Source organism: Xiphophorus maculatus, chromosome 14 (assembly GCF_002775205.1).
Source record: "Xiphophorus maculatus strain JP 163 A chromosome 14, X_maculatus-5.0-male, whole genome shotgun sequence".
Taxonomy (NCBI): Eukaryota; Metazoa; Chordata; class Actinopteri; order Cyprinodontiformes; family Poeciliidae; genus Xiphophorus; species Xiphophorus maculatus.
The window spans coordinates 18,459,575-18,481,298 of NC_036456.1; the positions used below are offsets into that span (position 1 = coordinate 18,459,575).

Below are 21,724 nucleotides of genomic sequence, written 5' to 3' on the forward strand. Positions count from 1 at the left end.
ACACAACACAGTCCATTGATTGGGGGACAGAAAAATGTCATAAGAACGAGACATACACACCGGCATGGTGCAACGTTAGGCCTTTAGGTTTAACCCTGCATCCCAGTGAGAGTCCAACTGGTGGAGGACATTTGATTCTCAGCAGATTGCTTTTGTTGACTGTGCAAAGTTTCATGTTTGCATCATCTTGTGAGCAACTATTGCCATATTTTACGCCAATCACTCAGACTATTATAAGTAAAGAGATGCAAATTAGCTTGTCCCTTTTTAATTACGCTACTCGGCAACCATGATTTATTAGAGGAGGATCAAAGGGTGATTGGTAAATCGGGTTATAATGACCCAACAGAAACCCCTGTAAGGCCAAACTATGCAAATATTCCTCCAAATTCTGTCATTGTAAAGCTGAGCAGGAAGCTAATCTGTGAAGCTAATGAGCATTAGTCTGTGTCCTGAATTCTTGTTCCAAGAGCTCTCTTCATTTCAGGATTTTGTGACAACAGGAAGAGTTTTTTTCTGTTCAGTCTGATTCTAGGATGGATGGATGGATGGATGAGTTGTGTAAAAATGTGGAGAGGAATGCAAAGGAAAACAGACGTTTTCCTCATGAGGAGCAGACTAACAGACAGGCGAGAAGAAGGAAGGAGACAGGTGGAGAGCTAAGGAGGTGGTGGAAAAGAGAGGATGGGCGGAACACCGAGCTACAAGAGAGGATGAAGAGGAGGAGGAAGAGTGGTGGATGAAAGGAGGGAGCTAAGAGGGTGGTGAGAGGGAGATATATAACAGTTGTTCATTAGTGAAGATATGTTAGGGACCGGAGAGACGGTGGACTAATGAGAAGGGAGACGAGGAGGAGAGGAGAGAAGGTGCAAAGGGTGAAAATGAGACTGAAGAGGGAGGAAGAGGAGCAGGGGAGGGGAGAGGTGGGGTAAGAGGTGGGTGGAGGAGAAGGAGTGGTGAGGTGGTGGAAGTGAGCGAGGCGAAACTGGTTGGGGGAGGGGAAGGGAAGAATTTGCACGTACGCACACCACACAAACACACACTGTTGAAACAGCAAGCAAAGAGGAAGAGGAGAACGTAGAAGAGTGAGATGATGAGAGCAGAAAAGACACAAGAAGAGGGGGAAGATTTGGAGAAGGAGGAGGGTAGGGACATGAAAAGAGGCGAGGTTATGAACGGGAAGGAACAGATGGAAAAGAAGGAGGATGAGAGGAATTAGGGCATGGAGGAGAGGAGGAAGAGAGAAAGTTACAGAAGCAAAAAGACCGACGAAACTGGAAGGTGAATCAATCAAATGAAGGAGGAAGCAGGAGCACTGAGGAGGAGGAAGAGCAGGGAGGGATGGAAAACAAGAAAGCTCATGGAGGAGATGGTGATGAGCTGGGATGAGGAAGAGGAGGAGGAAGAGGAGCTGAAGGAGTCTGTAACAGTCTGCTGCATGTCAACAAGTAACCCTTGTGAGGGTCACAGCAGGTTGTTGCAACAGCTGTCCATAAAAACACTCTATATTCTGCTCTCTCTCTCTCACACACGCACACACATCTACCTGTGCGAGTACAGGTGCACACACAGATGCAACAAAATGTCTGCAGACACGAGGCCGGGACTCATCTTAAGCTTTTGACATTTTAAATGAAAAGAATAATAAAATGGAGCAGTCTGAGTCTGTGCAACTGAGTCACAGCAAGTTCAAGCACAAAGTCACGCATGCTTCTGGGGACACTGTCTCTCTCTCTCTGTCTCTCTCACTTGTACACACACACACACACACACACGCACATACACACTCACTCACAGCAGTATGGAGCCATGAACGTGCCAAGTGTGAAAATAAAGATGGCGGTGCGCTACGGAACAGCATCTAACAAAGAAACCTTAAGCTATATAAATTAAACTGAATTGAACTGAACCCGTTGCTAAAAGATTCTTTAAAATCATACAAATGTACAGCGCTCTGCAAAAGTATTCACACCCCACTAACATTTTGTCGCATCACAACCCCAACCTTCATTATATTTTACTGAATTTTATGTGAAAGAACTCAAAAATAGTTACTACTCCTCTTTGTAAAACAATTCAGCCCTGGTCAGATTGGATGGAAAGAGTCTGTGAACATACATTTTCAAGTCTTACCACAGATTCTCAATTTGATTTAGATCTGGACTTTGACTAGGCCATTCTACTAGATGAATATCCCTTGACACACAGCTCTGGATGTATCTTTTTGGTTGTTTTCTTACTGGAATGTGAACCTTCACCCGAGGTTTGAGTCTTCTTCAGCCTGTAGCAGCTTTTCTTGTGCCGTATTTAGTTCCATACATCTTCCCATCAACTCTAAAAAGCTTCTCTGTCCCGCCTGCATCTTCAAAACTCTAGCTTTACATAAAGTTTTGTGTCGACTTCTGTTACCTAGTTTCTGTTTCCTAGTATTAGGTTAAATTGACATATTTTTGCAGTACCTACAGTCAGGTTTACTTTCAGTTGTCATCCTAAATAAGTAAGTATTCAAGTCCTTGACTGACTTGAATAGAAGATGGAAAATGCATAAAGCGAGAATACTGCTCACAAACACTTGTTTTATTTCTAAAAAATGAGGAAACCAATTTAATTTCTAAGGTGAATCTTTCATTTTCTGATTTCGGTGTAGGGTCATCCAGGAGGGTGTCATCGTGAGCAGGCTATACATTTCTAAACAAAGATAGTTGCCCTATGTCAGCTCATGCAAAAAAATAAATAAATAAAAATTACATTTATACATAATCCAAGTTGTGATTTCTGATTTTGCATTTCTATTTTTTACTGTTTAATGTATGTACATACATCAAGTACAAACTAAGTACTATAATATGCTAACAGTTCAATATCCAGACATGAGAGATTGTAAAATGTCCTGGATGTCATCATCTGTTGTTGGCAAGCACTGCTCTTCCACATTTGCTTTTGCCACACCTTGTTAAATCTTTCTGGCCGTATGGTTAGAAATCTCTGTTCTTTGGTCCTACTCTGCATCCATACACCCTCATTTTCACCTCCTCTGAGATTTGGATTTGTAGTTCAGGTATGATTTTAGCTGTTGAGATGCTAATCAGATGCTCACAGGTGTAAGACCACCTTGTTGCCATTGTGACGCATCATAACAACTGTCCAAAAGTTTAAAAAGTAAGAAAAAGAATCCCTCCAGGTCCACATAATCAAAAACCACAGAGAATAGTTGTAAAACATGGGTTGCCTCAACTAAACAACAAAAAAAGGACTGAAGTCTACAAATCAGAACATAACAGAGACACTCCAACATGGGGCGTCCATTAGGAATGCAATTCTAGCACTAAAACGAGCCATAAATCCAATTTCAACTGATTTTCCTTTATTATTTTAAATACTGGCACTTCCTGGCCTCCATACAGTTGTACCCAGCACTCTCACCCTTTCTTCCAACAAGCATACACCAGTGCAAGTCTGGACAGCCTGCCTCTGCACAGAGATGCACAGCTGACGAATCACTCCGCCTGCACACTGGCAAGTAGACCCTAAATTATGGGAATCTGATGGATGGCAGATAGGACTTTAATTTAACTATTGCTCTGCTAAACTATACTCATATGAGATGTCGCGTTGTTATGTGCTGACTATATAAAAGGACTAGAGGGAAGTGGATTGCTGCTTGTTTAAAAACATATTCCTTTCACTAAGGGTTTTGTTTAAATAGGTGAGTGAAACACTGTGCGCCCTTATATTTGTGATATAATTTACAGTTGAGAGAAATCTCAATTTAATAGTTTCAGAGGACTATTTTCAGTCAATCCCAACGGTTAACTGGGAGAGGCGGAGCGGATGTCCACCTCACTTTTATGCGGGTGTTGTCCGTCCCACGCTCACTCACGGCTGCTTCCATCTATCCCTGCACTTCTCCGCGCTCATCAATTAGGCACAAATTAAGCCGCTGTGGAGGCTTTAACTGCCGCCCTTTCGCAACTTTGAAGAGGATTGGTTTCCGCGGACGGGGGCCCCGGACAAGTTTTGTGTTTTGGAGTGCCGGAGGGGGGTGTGGGGGGGGAAGTGGAGAAGAAGCGAAACGCAGGTAAGAGTGTGTGACTGTAACCTCGACTTCCAACTACCCGACGTTACAAATGTAACGCGGGGGGGCTACGAGCCGGCCCCGCCAGCGAGCTAGGCGGCTAACGCTAGCATCCCGACGAGCAAAGTGGGGAGGACTTCCAACTGCACTTTGTGAGGAGGGAGGGCAGTTCGTGTCGCCTAATTTTTAACATATATATACATATATATACATGCATATATTTTATCGTTCGGTTTGTGGTAATTACTCCGACCGTTGAAACTGTTTGTATTCTGAGCGTTAGGTTCTGAAACAGTTAGGGGGGAAAAATAGAGCTGAAAAAGTGGAAGTTGTAAGTTGTAGGAGAGAGCGACCTTCGCATGGGGGGGGGGGGGGAACAAAAGGACCTTAAAGTCTTAACACACGCTGATGATGAATGAAAGTCTGCTGAAGTGTTTATTTAAATATTGGAAGCTACATATACATACATTTTATATGCGTAGTATGGAAATGGTTTAAAATATTGGAGACTTGGCTTGAAATTATTTTAAAAAATAGAACTGTCCATGGCCATGATGTGAACTTTGCCAAATGTAATCTGCAGTAGGACTTGAAGAACAATGAGCGCTTTATTAATCGGCCTTATTTGTAAGAATCTGAAGTTATGAATAACGCAAATAAACATAATTTGCGCTCAAAAGTACTATTTTTAACATGTTTTGGTGTGTTTAGTTGCAATTCCTGTCTGGATATATTAAGATGCCGATTTAAAAGTTATTAAAGCATAATCTTATGTATGTATTTGTTTAGATTTATGTATTTTTGTCATTTTTAATAATAAATGGAGATTATATGGTTTAGTTTTAGGTGTTTTGGCTTGTTTATATTGATCGAGGCTACCCATCTTCCAGGCTACTGCGCTGAAAAGTCCATGAAAGTAAAGTGAACCAGAGCGATATTAATACTTGTTTTGCCCCCTTAATGGGTGTCAAAAATCTTTATTGTAGCAGCAGTAGTTTATTTATGAGTGTTGATGTGAGCGATTTCTGTCCGGTGAAGTTGGATGGGGCAGCTGCTGTTGTCTTTGGGAGAGAGAGGGGGGCTGAGGGAGCAGCGACAGACAAAAGACCTCCAGAGAGCCTCTTGCATTGTCTGCCTGTAGCTGCTGGTTGGTGTGATCGTAATCTCTCTGATTGGAAAGCTCATCCGGCTGCAGATGTATAAACTGGCCAAATTAAACGTGTTGAAGGAGAGATGTGGGGTTAATCTAGGGAGTCTATGCGTCCTCTTGCTTTGTTCCGGTTGGGAAACTGAGGACGATGAAGTATCTGATGGGAGGATGAGGGCTGGGAAAGTTCAGGCGTTTGAGGCAACTGTATATGATGATTGTTATAATCTGATATTATTAGTGAGAAGCCAGGCGGACTGTGTGGATCTGCGTCTTCTGAATAAAAAGCTCTGCTTCAAAGCTGCTCAAATCAAATTTAAATGCGCTGATTAAAGAGGCTGATGCAATATTCCCCCACTCTCATCTCGGATGCTGTTGGTTTTATGTTTCTTTTGTGATAGATTTTACCGACTTGCTTGGCTTTTGGTGAGTTTAAAATGTTGTAAAAATGTTTAATTTTAGAATATTTGGTATAGAATGATGAAATGCAGAGATTTAACAACCATAAGATATTTAAGTACTTCAAAACTTTTTAAATTGAACTTGGATTACCTTGTGCTGGACTGGCAACTATTAACCAGTGGAAATGGGATCCAGCTCCTTGTGACCCTGCAAGGACAAACATGTATAAACAATGGATAGAAAGATGTATAAACTGGAGTTAAACTCACTTCATTGGTGCATGCATATTAAGCCACGAAAAGGAAGTGGAAATCTAACATATTTATGATAATCTCAGGGCTTTCCCCAGAAAACTAGCTAAACCTGGTGGTGGGGGCATTAGGGCAGTCACCCAGTGTTTTTAGTTAACAAATGTTTAAAGTTGACAGGAAATTTGAATACATCGTTAGGTAATTATGTGTTATTGGAAGACATTATTAATAAAACCTTAACAAGAACTCTAAAGTCTTAAAAAATGCAAACATAAAAAATCCCAATTAAAATACATATAAATTTTTTGCACTTCAGTCGTTTCATCCTATTTTAAGTATCCAAAAAATTTTGATAATTTTTCAAGCACAGCTGGTTGAAAAATTTAACCATGTATAAATTTTACTGGTCAATTTAACCAGTAAACTGATATTAAGAGGAATTACTAAGCTACTGCTCTTGAATTTGCAAAAAAACTAAATAACTTTAATTATTATTTTTTTGTTTCTTTTCTTATCATCTTGATCTAACCTGATTCAGTGGTTATAAATGTTTAATTACTGCTTTGACTGATCACATTTAGGTAAATTTATCCATTTTCTGGCTTGTGTAGAACAACTACCATGCACCTTGAGTTAGGGTTGCATGATGTATATCGACACCAGCATCATTATTGGTCAATGTTAGTCATTTTTTAACTTATCTGTATTGGTCCAAGTGAGTAAAACTGGGCCAATATTAACGACATGTGTTGATCTCGGCCCAGATAGGGAGACGCCTCCGATGCAGCGCAGGATTATGGGATGTTTTAGCTGAAGCAGAGAAGAAATGTAGTTGCTGTGATTGAGTTTACGTGTCAACAGTAAACGCAATCACAGTTTACTAACATATATGAATAAATGTTATATTGGTAAATATCAGTTGTTGGCCATAACAGCAGTATGAATATTGGCTTTTGGTATATGTATTCATATCGGTACACAAGTTCTCTGGTTTTTCCTATTTTGAAGAGTGACTGTATGTCAGTGAAACAGCTGTCCTAATCAAACTAAAAAATATTATTATAAATTAGATTACAGAAACTAAAATGTTTCTGTTGCATCTATTTTTTAGGAACTGCTTGGAGTGCAGCATGGGGATTTTGCTGAGAATGAATTTTGGCTAAAGACCAAATGATGCCCAAGGGGGTTGCTGTGTTGTTTGGGTTTGCAACTCAATCTTAAAGGTTAATGCTCGTCATCAGTGTGCATTTAGTTGAATACTAGAAGTCAGAGAAACAGTCGCATGAACTAATCCCATCATTTCCATTAAAAGGTCTAGGATGATTTGAGACACTTTAAGGAAACAGAGTTTTGTGTTCCCTAAGGTATTCTTTCAAAAACTAGGCAGTAACAATAATTCTGGTTAACACACAGTAGCTAAGTTGGGAGGTAAGGAATATTTCTAATGAGACTAGTCACTCTGACAATGCTTCCTTCAAAAATTACAATCTTAACCTTAACAGGAGTGTAAGGGGAACATGTTTCACTTAAACATTTCCTCCTTAAGGTGAATGGCTGTTATCAGAAATGTTTCAAGTGAAGTTGTCTGGAAGACCAGAAAATGTTCCAGGAAAAGCTGCTCATGATTCTGCTAGAGGCTACCCTATGTAGTGGTGGCGCAGGTTTCCGTTGTGCAGCTCAAAATGACCTACATGCAAGAGTCATCACAAAACTAAACCTCACAGGTCCACAGCAGATTATTCTGACAGCGCTGCTAGATTTTGCTTTTTAAATGTGCGGTTTATATTAAGCGTTCTGGCACATTAATGCTCTGAGAGAAAAAATGAGTGCAGAATTTCATGATGTCCCTCCCTGTTGTTAATCACCAGAGAAGATCGATAACTTTTCATGCTTGCGTTTGCAGTCAGTAAAGTGGCGAATATTTGTTGAATCAACGGAAGAAAGAACGGATTTAATTAAATAAAAGCAAATTCTGGAAGTAATGTTTACAAATGCACATTCTAGCCTGCATTGGACAAGCTAAGGAGGCATAAAGCTGAAGGTTTTTAATAGCTGTTAGTGCGCAACCTAAACTTGGTAAAATTAGTGAAGGCCACAGAGATTTGTTAGAGAACATTAGTGAAAAAACCAGCATCATAAAGACAGCAGGGAGAAGTCTAAAGCAGTTAGGTCATAAAACAACATCCCAACCTTAATCCATCACCTGAAAATGGAAAGAGTCTAGCACAGCTGCAGATGTAACAAAACATGGCCTCCCTTTATCGAAACGAAAAAGAATTTTAATAAACACCATCTTACCTAACAGGCCAAGCAAGGAGAGTGTTAATCAGAGACTCGGGTAAAGGGCCCATTGGCCCATGCTCCTGTCTCTGGAGGAGCTGCAGAGACAGAACCTGTCAGCAGGACAATAGTTAGTCAGATCAGTCAAACGCATAAAACTCTCATAAAACACATTGAACTTTGAAATGTGGAAAAATGTAGCACCTGTTCTGTTTTATGAGAATGTTGTGATTTTCAAGGATTTCAAGTTCAAGAATATGTCAACTCCTACATTTAACCCGACTTTGAGTCTTTGTTTTATTGCTTGGGATAATCCCACCTAATCCATAAATGTCAGGGTTGGAGAACCGATCCACTCAGTGTGTGTGTGTGTTGCAGTCATGCCCTCAGTGATGGAGCGCTCTGGGGCCGGGGTCCTGTCCAGGAGCAGAGCCAAAACCGTCACTAACGGCAGCAGCCAGCCCCACTCTGAGGAGGAGAGCAGCGATGAAGAGCACGCTCATGGTAGACACTTGTTGAACGGTTTTTCTTCTTCTCTGCCGTTGATTTAATGCATGTTCCCGGCCCAGATGACGCCAGCTGTTCTGGTGGAGTTTGTCATACTGCTGCAGTGATACAAGGCGTCCCCTCCCCCAGCATCTTCCCACACTCATGTCACCCACTGCCCGAATGGATCTTTCCTTCTGTTTTTCTCTTGCCACTCACTCATTTGGTTTTAGCTTTTATATCAGACACATCTGTTTAATTTTGTAACATTTCCTAGATTTTGTACAGCCTGTTTCCTCTTCTTCAATCTATTTTACTCATGTGATGCATCTACTCCTCCGTTCCTATCTTCTCTCCCTGAGGAAAGCCTAATGTGTCTTCCTGAACCGTCTCTGTCCTCTGCTTGCTGTCCACTCTTCCGGTCTGCGCTGCTTCCTGTTAGCTGAGGCACAGCGTTAATTACGCAAAGCCAGCCTCTGCTGTTGCTCCGTCTTAGATGTTGCAGAAGAGTAGGGCTGGGCGATGAATATATTTGTTTTTTTTCAGATTTTTAGAAAACCAGATTATTTTTTCCTTTTGTTCATCAATGCAATCCTTGGATCTGTATTTCAGAGCGATGTCAGCACGCCCAAAGCCGACATCTTGTTTGACATGAGTTTTTTTACAGTTCCCATTTATTTGGGCTTTAAATTCAGGTCAACTCTACAACAAAGTATGAGGGCCAGGCTATGATTTTTTTATAATTACAAAAATAAAGTCGTATTACAAGACAGCAATTGTATGACAATTAAGTCCAAATAATAAGAGAAAAAAGTTTAAATTTTACTAGAATGAATCTGTAATTTTAGGAGAGTTATGTATGAGAACAAAAAATTAAAATGGGCAATACTTAGCATCTTGTGAAGTTATGCATTGGTATCTGTTTCAACAGATAAACAAATACATTATCTTTTAACACATTAGTATAAAATTATTAATTGAAACAATTGTGAAAACGACACTTGAACTGAGCACATCAAATCCTGATAACTCTAGAGAAGCTTTTTTTTCTTGTAATTTTAAGATGTTCTTCTGGTAAAATTAGATGTTATTCTGATAATATTACAACTTTATACTCATAATTAAAAAGATTTTGTAGCCTGACCCTGAATTTCTTTTAAAAAAAAATAAAGCAAGAAAATAAACTCAGTTAAATTTGATCTGGAAGGAAAAAAATCGTGTTTATTTTTAAGCCACATCGCTCGGCCCTACTTAGTAGCATGGATGAAAATGCTTTCATGACAACAGAAACTATAGATTATTTTTTTTTATGCTTTATGTCCCAGTTTGAAAGTAGCTGAGCCTCATCATTGATTACTGTAAACTTCCTGTCCTTAAACCTCCTGTCGTCTCTCTAATACACAGACAGCATGATCAGAGTTGGAGGAGACTACCAGGCCCAGATCCCAGAGTTCAAACCAGGTAAGCCGGAGAGAGAAGGCTGTGGAAGGGATGGGGAAGGATTTTAATGTAACAATGATGGGATTTATTGTTTTCATCTGTTTCTGGACCATCAGGGACTGCAGATGAAAATGAGCCTCTATGGCCAAATCTGCCTTGTCTACATGAAAGACTGAAATATTTGGTTTTATTTACATTTTAAATAATAAAGAGAACACAAATGGCGATTAAATTAAGAGAAATGAAGTGATGGATTATATTGCAGAGAGGTACAGTCTGGAAATCTCTTGGAAAAATATGGATTTTGGCAAAAGATGTTTCAGGTGTGGAAGTGCAGAGGAAGAGCATGCATGGAAAAATAATTACCGTAGTGCTTTAAAACAGAATCCTCCTTTCCACCATCTGAGACGTAGATCTGTGAAAATCCGTCCCTCCATCCCTACGAGGAAAATTAAATTAATTGTGAACTTTTGGATTTACACTTTAAAAGACTCTGAACTATTAAAAAGATAAACTGAAGAGAAAAACTGATCAGACTTTTCGCATCTGAATTAATAAAAAAAAACGGTACGATTTTGTAAATAATTTGGTGGATGTATAATGTGTCTGATAGTTAGTATCTCATCATAAACCATTTGGCTTTGTCATTTACATTTTGAGGAGAAACAAACACTTCATAACAGTTCCTAAAATTGTTTTGTTTTCTGACATCACCTTCACTTATCAAAGAAAGAAATCATGAACCATGAAGTTTTTTTTTTAAAAGGTTGTTTATTGTTTCAAAAATTGTCTAATAAATAACCCCATCAAACATGAGTTCTAGCCTGAAGGTTTGCTTTGAGTTTATGAGGAAAATGATGTTGAAGGAATAATTTGAAACGTATTAAGTTGTTTCTGTTCTGACCATCAGACAGTCCAGCCCGCTACAATGAGAAGGACCAGAGGAGCATGCTGGTCTGGTGTCCTAACACTCAGCTCTCAGATAACATGTGTAAGCTCCTTCCATCTCCACAAAGTTGACAAAATAAACCTAAACTTCTAGTCCAAAGGTTTAACTTTAACTTTCTATGGAAGCGTTTTTTCTTTCTGATTATTTGATTTAATTGCAGTGGATGAGTACATCCTAATGGCTAAAGAAAAACATGGATACAACATGGAGCAGGTATGATGTACACCAGAATGTTACTGATGATAAAACTCATCTGGTGACCTTTTTCCGTTCCTGATTTCTGGGCTCTCGGTTCCAATCAGGCTTTGGGGATGTTGTTATGGCACAAACACGACGTGGAGCGCTCGCTGGCCGACCTGGCCAACTTCACGCCGTTCCCAGACGAGTGGACGGTCGAGGACAAAGTTCTGTTTGAGCAGGCCTTCAGCTTCCACGGCAAGAGCTTCCACCGCATCCAGCAGATGGTGCGAAACGTCAACAAACACACAACAGAGGGTCTATAGATGCTACAGAAGCATCGCCTCAAACTTTTCACCTTTTTGTCACATTATATCAAAAAACTTTGATGTATTTTGTTGGGATTTTATGTGAAGTAGAAGTAAAATTATTCACAATTTTCAATATTTTCCACAAAAAAAAACCTTAGAGGCGGTATTATGTATTTTCCAGCCACAAAGTAGCTCAGTAAAGTAACTGTTGCCTTCAATTGTTACAAAAATGCCATATGTATATCAAACATAACGTTAAAGAAATTTGACGCCTTGAAATTGGCCTCTGTCTCTTTAAGAAACTCCTCTTTCCGACACTCCGCCTTCAACACATAATCACAACAGTGCTCCTCCATAATGCCGTTTGGCTTGGCGTTAAACAGAGAAGTAGTTCATGTTATAAGCTTGAAATGTTTCTCAAAGCTCCGTTCTGTCCATCATATGAACATTAGAAAAGTGAAAAACGTTACGACAGTCCATCTAAACTGACAGGCTGGAAAAAGAGAATATTCGTCAGTGAGGCAGCAAAGAGGCTCATGGTGACTCTGGAGGAGCTGCAGAGATCCACAGCTCATTGTCACCAACATTGATTCTCTCAACATTGATGCACTCCACCAATCTGATGGTCATGGAAGAAAGCTGTTATTGAAAGAAAGTCTTTGAAATGTTTAAAGTTTAACCCTAATCACAGTGGAGCAAAGATGAGCAACATGAACAAACCATACAACCGTGAAACAATTTTAGGTTATTTATAACTTCTATCACTTCAGAATGACGCACTACTTGTTGATGGATCAAATAATATATATTTAGGTAAGGGATGCATGAAATATTAGTGTCAACAACAATATCAGCTGATTTTAGTTTGTTTTTTTAATTGACATATTTATTGTCCAGCAAATTGTGCAGGATGACAATTTGTCACAAAAAATATTCCAATAAACAATAATGTTGTTTTGATACCATTTTCTAGTAATATATTGACATTGGTGTCATAATGCAAGTTAATTTTGTGAAGAACACTTTAGACTGGAAGTGGAAGATATTTTAAATATCCCAAATAAAACAATAAATACAATGGAAATAAAAACACAACCGAAATAAAATCGATTATGAAGTCTCGGTAAGCAAAATATTCATTATCAGAATGGAAATTATCAAGCTCATTTTAATTTATTATGCCATTAATTGATTTATTGCAAAGTATACATTGGTAAATATTGCCATAATAGCAGAATTAATGTCAGAAATTATTGGCACAAATTTTTATATTGGTGCATCCCTAATTTAGGTTTGTTGTTGTAGTGTGACAAAATCTGGAGAAAGTTTAAAGCGTAATGGAAACTTTTCAAAGCTGCTAACATTTGTTTGTTCTGTAGCTTCCAGACAAGCTGATCTCCAGCTTAGTGAAGTATTACTACAGCTGGAAGAAAACCAGAACCAGAACCTCCGTCATGGATCGACAGGCCCGAAGGCTCATCAGCAAGAGAGAGAAAGATGACAGGTGACAACGCTTCTGTTGATAAATGCAGGCGAAAGGAGAGATGGACGATCCCAGACGAGATGTGGCATTTACAGAACTTCTTTGTTAAATAACACCGGATGTGTACGTCGTCCTGGGAAACAGTTCCCATGAATATAAATGAGGCAGACTCGTTATTTCTGCCCCTTTCAGCTGACATGTGGAGAGTGTAAGACGTCATTTGTAGATTTAATTAAGAGGCTGGATGGAGACGGAGCTTCAGTCCAAACCAATTCTTGTCTAATCTATTTCTGTTTGTCTTTCTTCTTTTTTTTCATGCAGCAACGATGAGATTGAAGAAGGAGAGCCGGGTGAAGACAGCGACTTCGAGGTCGACGCAAAAAAAGAGGTGAGCGCCACAAATCTCAACTTTGAGTCGCTCACTTTCTACCTGATGCGGTGAAAAGCGACAAGATGGTGGCGCCTCCTCTCTGCTCTCAGGCCGTAAAGCAGAACAGCAGCGGCAGCAGCAACGCAGAGAAAGCCCCGCCCAGCCGGTCTGGCCCAGTGAAGAAGGAGAGCATCGGAGCTCAGTACAGACACCACCCGCTCAGAGCTCGCCGCAGACCGCCCAAAGGCATGCACCTGGACCAGACTGACATCACGGCTCTGTCCACCTCCCACGATGCCGGGGTTCTGTCCGTACGTCAGCTGGACACACACCTGGTGTCGCTCAAGAGACAGGTGGGTTCACGGACAGCAGTAAGACATTGGTGTCCTCAGTGTGCTGCTGTATTTGAAATTTACAGCGAGGTATAAAGAGAAATATAAAAAATAAGGGTGATCAGCTGATACATGCGAAGCCAATCTTATAACCTGATCTTATCTACTACAGCAAAGGTCTAAAAGTCAACTATTGTCCTTCTTTTTGACTGGTAGACCCACCAGGTCATGTCTGCACGTTTCCAGTTAACCAGTCACTCCACCATTACCAGCTCAGTGACTTTCTTGCTATATTTAGCAACATTTCAGACAAAATCAGCTTTTCAAAGATTGGCAATTGGTGTTAGGTTACAAAAGTGTTAGGTTGAATTTTATGCATTTTTTACTCCTGTCTAGAAATATTCTGCATTTCTGCTTTGCCGGCCATTTTACATTAGCAAGTAGCACTTATAACCTGATCTTATCTTCTCCAGCAAAGGTCTAAAAGTCAACTATTGTCCTTCTGTTTGACTGATAGACCCACCAGGTCATGTCCGGTTAATTTTATTCAAATTGGAGTCTCCATGGCTACTTTCACACAAGGCAAATCCGACCCGTATCCGACTTTTTCATGTTTAACGATATAAGATTGTATAAAAAAAATTAAAAATGGTTTTGTTGAGCAGGTAAAACTAAAAACTCATCTTTGCATTTTTAATTTAATGGATTGTGTGAACTGCCAGTAGTTTAAATCTGCCCGTTTTATTCCCTGGGCTAAAAGGTTTGGACAGCGCTGCCTTAAACCTGGTAATGCTGTGATTTTAAATAAACCAAACCTGATAGTCTTGTTTAATTTTTTCTCAGGTTCAGTCAATCAAACAGACCAACAGCAGCTTGAAACAGGGCCTGACTGAAGGTGTCGACGTTTTCAGACCAGCAGAGGTAAAACTCCATCTGTCTCCTAAGCGTTTTCTCCTTCACTTTCTCCGTTAATTCGTCTGCTTCCCAGGTTTATTTTCCATCATGTAGGACGGATTAGTTTTGATCTGTTTGCTTCCTGCCGCCTCGCTCAGTGACTCTAAAAAGTCTCCTCCCTTCTTCTTCTCCTCAGCCTGCCCCGAAGATGAACTCTCGTTGGACCACAGAGGAGCAGCTGCTGGCCGTGCAGGGTGAGTAAGAGCCAGAGTGTCATCTTCCTCTCCCACAGAGTCTGCTGTCTGTCCTCGCAGCCAGACAACACATTCATATTCTCCACACAAGAGCCGTCTGTGCTGCTGCGGCTCACGGCTTCTCTCAGGTTTGGAGTTAGCCAGTCAGAAGTTTACATACACTAGTAGTGGGGATGAATCTCGTATCAGTATTTCACATTTAATGATTTATGATTGGGATGATGAGTGAAAAAACAACTTTGCTGATATCTGCGTGCACTGATTTGTTTTATTGGGGATTTTCTCACATTTTTACAGGATTCAAATTATACTCATTGATAAACACATTTCCACTATCACGATATATGCTTTTCACATCGGTCGTTACCAATAATTATTGATCAGATTTTTTTTTTAATTATCCAAAATACTGTCAAATTGGTGATGTAACCTATTATTATTCACAGTTTTCACTTTGTGCCGTTTATCTTTAAGCAGTTATGAAGCACGGAGGTGAAACATGAAACTCCTGGGTTTGTATACATAAGTGAACGAACGCTAAGCAAACCGAAGGCCGCTCCAAAAGCAGGAAGTGGACTATAGAGTAGTGCATTCTGGGTAAATACAACCAAAACAAACACTCTAGTCTTGCGTTAGCGGGAGAAATGGCTCGTGGTCTTTTGCTATAAACAAAAGAGAAATCCTACAATCACTAAACTAACGCCACTTCATTTTTGTTGTCATTTAGTGAAGAAGGAAGTTGCTCTCATGTCTTCCTCAGAGGTTTTTGTGTCGTTTCCTTCAGTGTTTCTTGGTGCAGCGCCCCCACAGGCGGCAGAGGGAACAGGTTTTTCAATTAATTTGGTTGTTTAATTTAACAGTGAGAGTGAACCGCACCAGCTGAAAATATAACAAATGTTGCAACTGTGGTACCAAATCGAACCAAATTTATCAGACTATGGGGAGTGAGAACATCCTAAGATTACTCCACTGTTCACTCTTCTCCGTCTTACTTTGCATATGGCCACATTTAAGCCTGTCTTAATGAACATTTTCTGTTTATTGACAACATAGTAGATAGACAGTAAACTTCTGACATGTTAACAGAGGAAACTCATGAAGCCTTCAGGTTCTGCATAAAGGTCAACAGGTGAGGCTCATACCCTCCCAGCAGCTGCAGACTTGCTGCCCTCCATTTCCCAACCACAGGAACGTCTGAAGCAGCTGTGCTCACATCGAGGTTAACTGTAGATCGAAAGGAAGCTCCTCCTTCATCCGTTAACCTGACGTCTCCTTTTCAGCCATCCGTCGCTACGGTAAAGACTTCACAGCCATCGCCGAGGTGATCGGCACCAAGACGCCTCCTCAGGTGAGCTCGTTCTTCGTCAGCTACCGGCGACGCTTCAACCTGGACGAGGTGCTGAGGGAGTGGGCCGCCGAGCAGGTGGCCACCAGCCGGGACCAGAAAGACGCTCGCAGGAGCAGCGAGGAGCTGGCGGCCGACGGAGGAGGCGGCGAGGAGGAGGAGGTGAGGCTGTGGGCTTTATCACAGCTGGTCAGGATGAACGGGCAAGCTCTGGTAAAACAGAACATCTGTTTGGTTATGAAAGACTTCACTAATGGAAAACATTTCTACTTAGTCATATGATTTTTAATCACCAGTTTGAGCAAGTTTAAATCTCTAAGAACTATAAAAACAGCAAAACACTTGATTTCCACTTAATGGATAAACTGAAAATTGAACTGTGGTGATAAACGTTTTACAGTAAAATGAAATGATTTCTTAAAAACAGCCCAGAATTTAAGAACGGTTTGTATATGAATATCTATAGATACAATAAAATCCTGCAGGTTTACTATGGATTGATGACCGGTTTTCTTTTTGAACGACGTGCAACATGCCTCAAGATGTTTCGTTTTAAGCTGGATGTTTTATCTCAGGGGGAAGCTGATCAGAGTTGATGAGCAGGTTGGATGCAATTCAAAACAAAACAAAATCTGTTGGAGGCTGCAACAGACTTGGACATATACTAGCGTATGAAGCCAACAGTCGGGCACAATTGATGTGCACCCCCTCACTGCCAGTTCAGTGCGTCAACTATAAACCTAGCTTAATCCGTTTTTACCGTCACAAACAAATGAAGCTCAGCCTGGTGGCCCACCAGGCTTATAAAACACTGAGGTAAACCTTGAGCTAATGTGAGCTTCTGCGCTTCCTCTGGCATCGTCATCAATAGTTAGAGCAGAGGAAACCCACTCCACCCTGTCCAAATCAAACATTAGTAAAGCTGAGTAATGCTGTTAATCGGTGTTCGTTAGTCCATCTCCTGACTCGCCACCAGGGGGCGTGTGTCAGCGTGAGATGAGAACAGTGGCTGTGTGAAGAGAAGCCGTCATTATAAACCACCAGGAAATTCAACTGCAGTATTCACTGGTCAACCAAAGAGGGCAGCACAGAGACGGTTTTAGGCAGAATATTGCAGCATGAAACAAATTTACATGAAAATGTCACAATTTGCACAGAAAAATAAAGGCAGAACCCTAAATAACCTGTTTGGACCTGAGTGTTAGTTTAACTTTTGGGGATTGGGAAACTTTTGTAAAAATCTTTACAAACAGAAAACAAACAGTTTGTGTTTTTCTCATGGATGAAAGGTAAAAGTTCCAGAGATGAAGCTTTTCCACCTGAACCACCTTCTTCTTCTTCTCTCCTCTTCAGGTGAAGATGGAGGACTCCCCTGCAGACCCCTGCAGCTCCTCCTCTCCTCCCTCTGTCACCCCCTCCTCTCTCTCCCAACCCCCACCTCTGCTGCGCCCGGCCCCGCCCTCCGCCCCCCCGAGCCTCCTCCGCCAGCCGCCGCCTCTCCAGACGCGGCCGCTCCAGAACCGAGCGCCGCACAATCACCCCCCTCCTCCGCTCATCCGGCCCGCCGTCACCTCCTCCTCTTCCTCCTCCAGTCTCAGGGGTTCTCCGCCCAGCTCCTCGCCTGCTGGATGCCAGATGCCTCCGTCGCTGGTCGGCCTCAAAGTGGAGCAGCCCAACTCACACTGATACTAGCTTCTTCGTCACATGATGGCGCTCAGGTGAACAGCTACCTCCAAACCGCGGCTACACCGACCGGCAGGTAGAAACACGAAACCCACCAAACCGGAAGAGAAACACGAACATCTGGAAAACAGGAGGAGTCTCCCACATCTGAGCCAAATCTGCGTTTTAAGACGGGTCATGTGAAGAAATCGCTTTTATTTCTGAGCTTTACTTTAAATTTTTAGACCCTTAGAGCTGCAGTGTGTAACTTTTATTAAAAAAATGTTTTTTACATATTTATTGAAACTGTCACCATGTTGTGACCGTTTAAGAGGCAGATAATCTGTGAAAAAATCGATCTCCTCCCGGTGCTACTATTGCAGTCTGAAATGCAACGCTCCCAACCAAAAATAACCAATCAGTCAGGAGGCGGGTCTTAGCGCTGTCAGTCAACATCCTGAACTCACTGCTAAACGTTCTAATCACAGAAAAAACAGGAAAACCGACATAGGTGGCCATGTTAACTTGCCTTAGCTTTCATGACAGGCTATGCTAACTTCTGCATAGCAGAGAGCAAGGGGAGAAAGTGAGGGTAGGATAAGTAGTGCCAAACATAAGGCGATTGACAGCGCTAAGACCCGCCTCCTGGCTCTGATTGGTTGTTTCTAGTTGGCACTGGGAGAAGATTAGGGTTTTTGGGAGGATTTTTTTCCCCACAGATTATCTGTCCTACTATACTGATATGACATAATGATAGTTTCAACAAATATGTAAAATATATTCTATAAAAGTTACATATTGCAGATTTAAAGACGAGGAAAAAACGGTACACAAGCGTAGAGAAGCTGAGTCTGTTGTTGTGGATTTAGGTAGTTGAATCTGTTGCTTCCAGTTTAAGTTAAAAAGACATAAGAGCTGCAGCTCTTCAGTATAACTGGAGCCATATTTAAGGTTGAGTCCTAGATAGACTGTTAGTGACTGTAAGTAGCATAGATTGTGCATACTGATGATGACTGAGCACAAAGGAGGCAATGAGACGACGAGAACTTTAATCTGCTTACCTCTGGCACCTCAGAGTCCCAATTAATCCATTAAAGTCACATTTTCCATCACCAGATTACATAAAAGTATCACTTTGAGGACAAAATAAAAACTAAAAATCATATTTGGCTGGTTGGAACCAGAGAAGGTTTGATCTGCTACTCTTCAGTGTGGAGGTTGCTACCGTCGGAAGACGAGTCAGTGAGGCGTTTAAAATGAAGAGACGGACACTAGACTTCAACACAGTGAGGGTTCGTTCAGGCGGGAAGAGAGAGCGAGACGTCCAGCGGAGAACATGAAGGCAGAGGAGAGTGAAGAAAAGTTTCTAAAGGAAGGTTTTGAAGCTGCACTTTTATAAACAATGGGTTTTTCACATGTTGTTTAAAACTGTCACTTTTAACAACATGATAGAATATTGTCACCTTGCTAAAATAATGACCCAACTTTTTACAAAAATTTGTTGGCAAAAAATGACTTTGGTAATTATTTTAGGAAGGTGACACATGAGACAGATGATCTTTAAAGAAATAATTGAGCTCCCTGTGGTTCTACTGCCATCTGTAGGAAGACGCCATGCCCAGTCAAAAACAACCAATCAGAGCCAGAAGGGTCTTAGTGCTGTCAATCATACGTATGTATATGCTGCTCAAACCCTCCACCTTTCTATATTACATCTAGTTCTAAATGCTAAAGCTAGTTAGCATGGCTACCAAATCCAAAATTACTTTTATCGATTTAAACAGCAGTAGCAGCCCATATACAAGGTTGATTGACAGCGCTAAGACCCTCCTCCTGGTTCTGATTGGTTGTTTCTGACCTGGAGAGGTGGATTTGTGCAGATTACAATGGAGGGGCTCCAATCTTTTTTTTTTTCAAGATGATCTGTCTCATATTTTACTGTAATGACGGTGACAGTTTTAACCAATATGTAAAAATCATATTGTTTCTAAAAGTTACTTACTGCAGCTTTACTCTTGCAGAAATCTAATCACTAAGTTCTGATTGGTGCATCAGGATGACTTCCTGTACATTTGATCCAATCAGGAAAGAGAATGCGTCCTGCTGGAGGAACTTCCTGCTGAAATCCCAACCACTCGATAACTTAAAGCAGTCCATCATGAGGAAACGCTGCAGTTTTTGTTTGTTTACATCAATATCATCTTTAATGCTTCTTCTCTTTCATTTGGACACGATTCCCAACTGGAAACAGAAACAGTCCCATCACTTGGTTTGGATTCAAACAAGGACTGCCTTTTCATTTGTTTTGGTTCTTGCTTGTTTGTACCTTACGTGAGAAGTTGTTTACACTGTGGAGATAAAAAAAAACCCACATTTTCTGTTCATGTTAGAATAAAAACCAAAATGATCAAACATTTTTAACTCCTGTCGTGTTTTAAAGAGGAGATTGATCCTGGATGCAAAGGAAGGCTAGACAGAACGGAGGTAGGTAGCATTCAAGAATAATAGTTTTTGTCAATTTATTCAGATCTGGAAAATTTAATTTAATCCTGGACTGCATTCAAATATCCTTTTGTCACTTTTCCTAGCCTGTGCAAATCAAATCAAAGATTTAATCTTTTCTGTGAATCAGAGAAATTCAGCATCCGGTTGTTGACAATGTGACTCGTGTTGTGAAGAAAGTGTTTCTATAGCAGGTTTGGGAATTAAAACAAATTTAATGTCAAAAAGAGAGGTTTTTTTTAAATTGTCAAATTCCACAGTTGTGTTAATCGAAACGCAGCTATTAGGACAAAAGAACCAGAAAATATCGTGATGAAATTTTAAGTCCATGTCGCCCAGAGTACAGCTTGTATAATACATGTTGCCCACCCGCCTAAAAAAAACAAACTGACCGCACAATGTCCAAATTTGTTCCCAGTTCACATTTTTCTCTCTGCGGTTTCAGCCCCAGTTTTGAAGTTACTTGCACTCTCTCATACTGGTCACTAGATGGCGCCACATGGCTAAGAACTCACAAGTTGGTCACAATTTGGACCTTTTCACTGCCAGAGGTTTAGACAATGTCTCATCTTCACGAAAAGCTATAATAAAATATTTACGCCTCATGCCCAGCATAAAGAAATTCATTAACAAAATATATGACATTTGTTCATCTGGAAAGGGTTTAAAAAATTTTTTTGTTCAGGCAAACCGAAGTGAGAGCCAATATCCAAATGGAGAAAATGTCAGAGTGGTAAAGCTTCCCAGGAGCGGCCGGCTTGCAGCAGCTCAGCAGGTTTCACTTGCTGCTGTAAAGGTCAATGTTCGTGATTCAATAAGGGGACACAAATAACCTCAGAGGGAGAGATTGAAGGTCCAAACTTGTGAATCAGCAATGCTCAAAGTATAAAAATAATTTTTATTGCAAAAATGACACGTTGCATATTATTGGGAAGTTGAGTGGAAGAAAGAACTGCAATAGAAACGCAACAGGGATTTATTTCTGTTCACAAATCCAAGTTAGCTTGTGAATCTATCAGTTTTTTGTTTCACTCAACTGTCCATCAATACGCCTGTATGCTATATGGGTGTAAGTTTAATAAATAGAAATCAACCAATTGTGATAAATTTTAAAAGTAATTGGCGACTAATTTAGTAATCGATTATATTCAAGTATAGAAACTCAAAAAGTTCAGTGGAAGAAAAAACTGAAAGGATGTATAAAACAGATGTTAATTTCTGTTCACCTTGATGTATGAAAAATTCACAATAAAATTTTTTAATATATAAAAATTGTAATTCCTTGTGTTGCACTTTTTCCTTCCACTCAACTTTACATCAGTATGCTTGGATACTGCTGCAGCGTAGCCACAAGACGTTTGAAG

General features: G+C 40.6%; 1 protein-coding gene across 1 annotated transcript; it reads left to right on the forward strand.

The window, feature by feature from the left end:
• The first annotated feature begins 3,931 nt into the window (after positions 1-3,931).
• rcor2 (REST corepressor 2) lies at positions 3,932-19,595 on the forward strand. Its single transcript, XM_014468971.2, has 13 exons — positions 3,932-4,078; positions 8,534-8,659; positions 10,046-10,102; positions 10,992-11,072; positions 11,191-11,243; positions 11,333-11,494; positions 12,898-13,022; positions 13,323-13,389; positions 13,482-13,724; positions 14,547-14,624; positions 14,794-14,851; positions 16,132-16,358; positions 17,550-19,595. Exons 2-13 carry the CDS (start codon positions 8,536-8,538, stop codon positions 17,880-17,882), a joined length of 1,608 nt encoding a protein of 535 aa, XP_014324457.2. The 5' UTR covers positions 3,932-4,078; positions 8,534-8,535; the 3' UTR covers positions 17,883-19,595.
• The last annotated feature ends 2,129 nt before the right edge of the window (positions 19,596-21,724 follow it).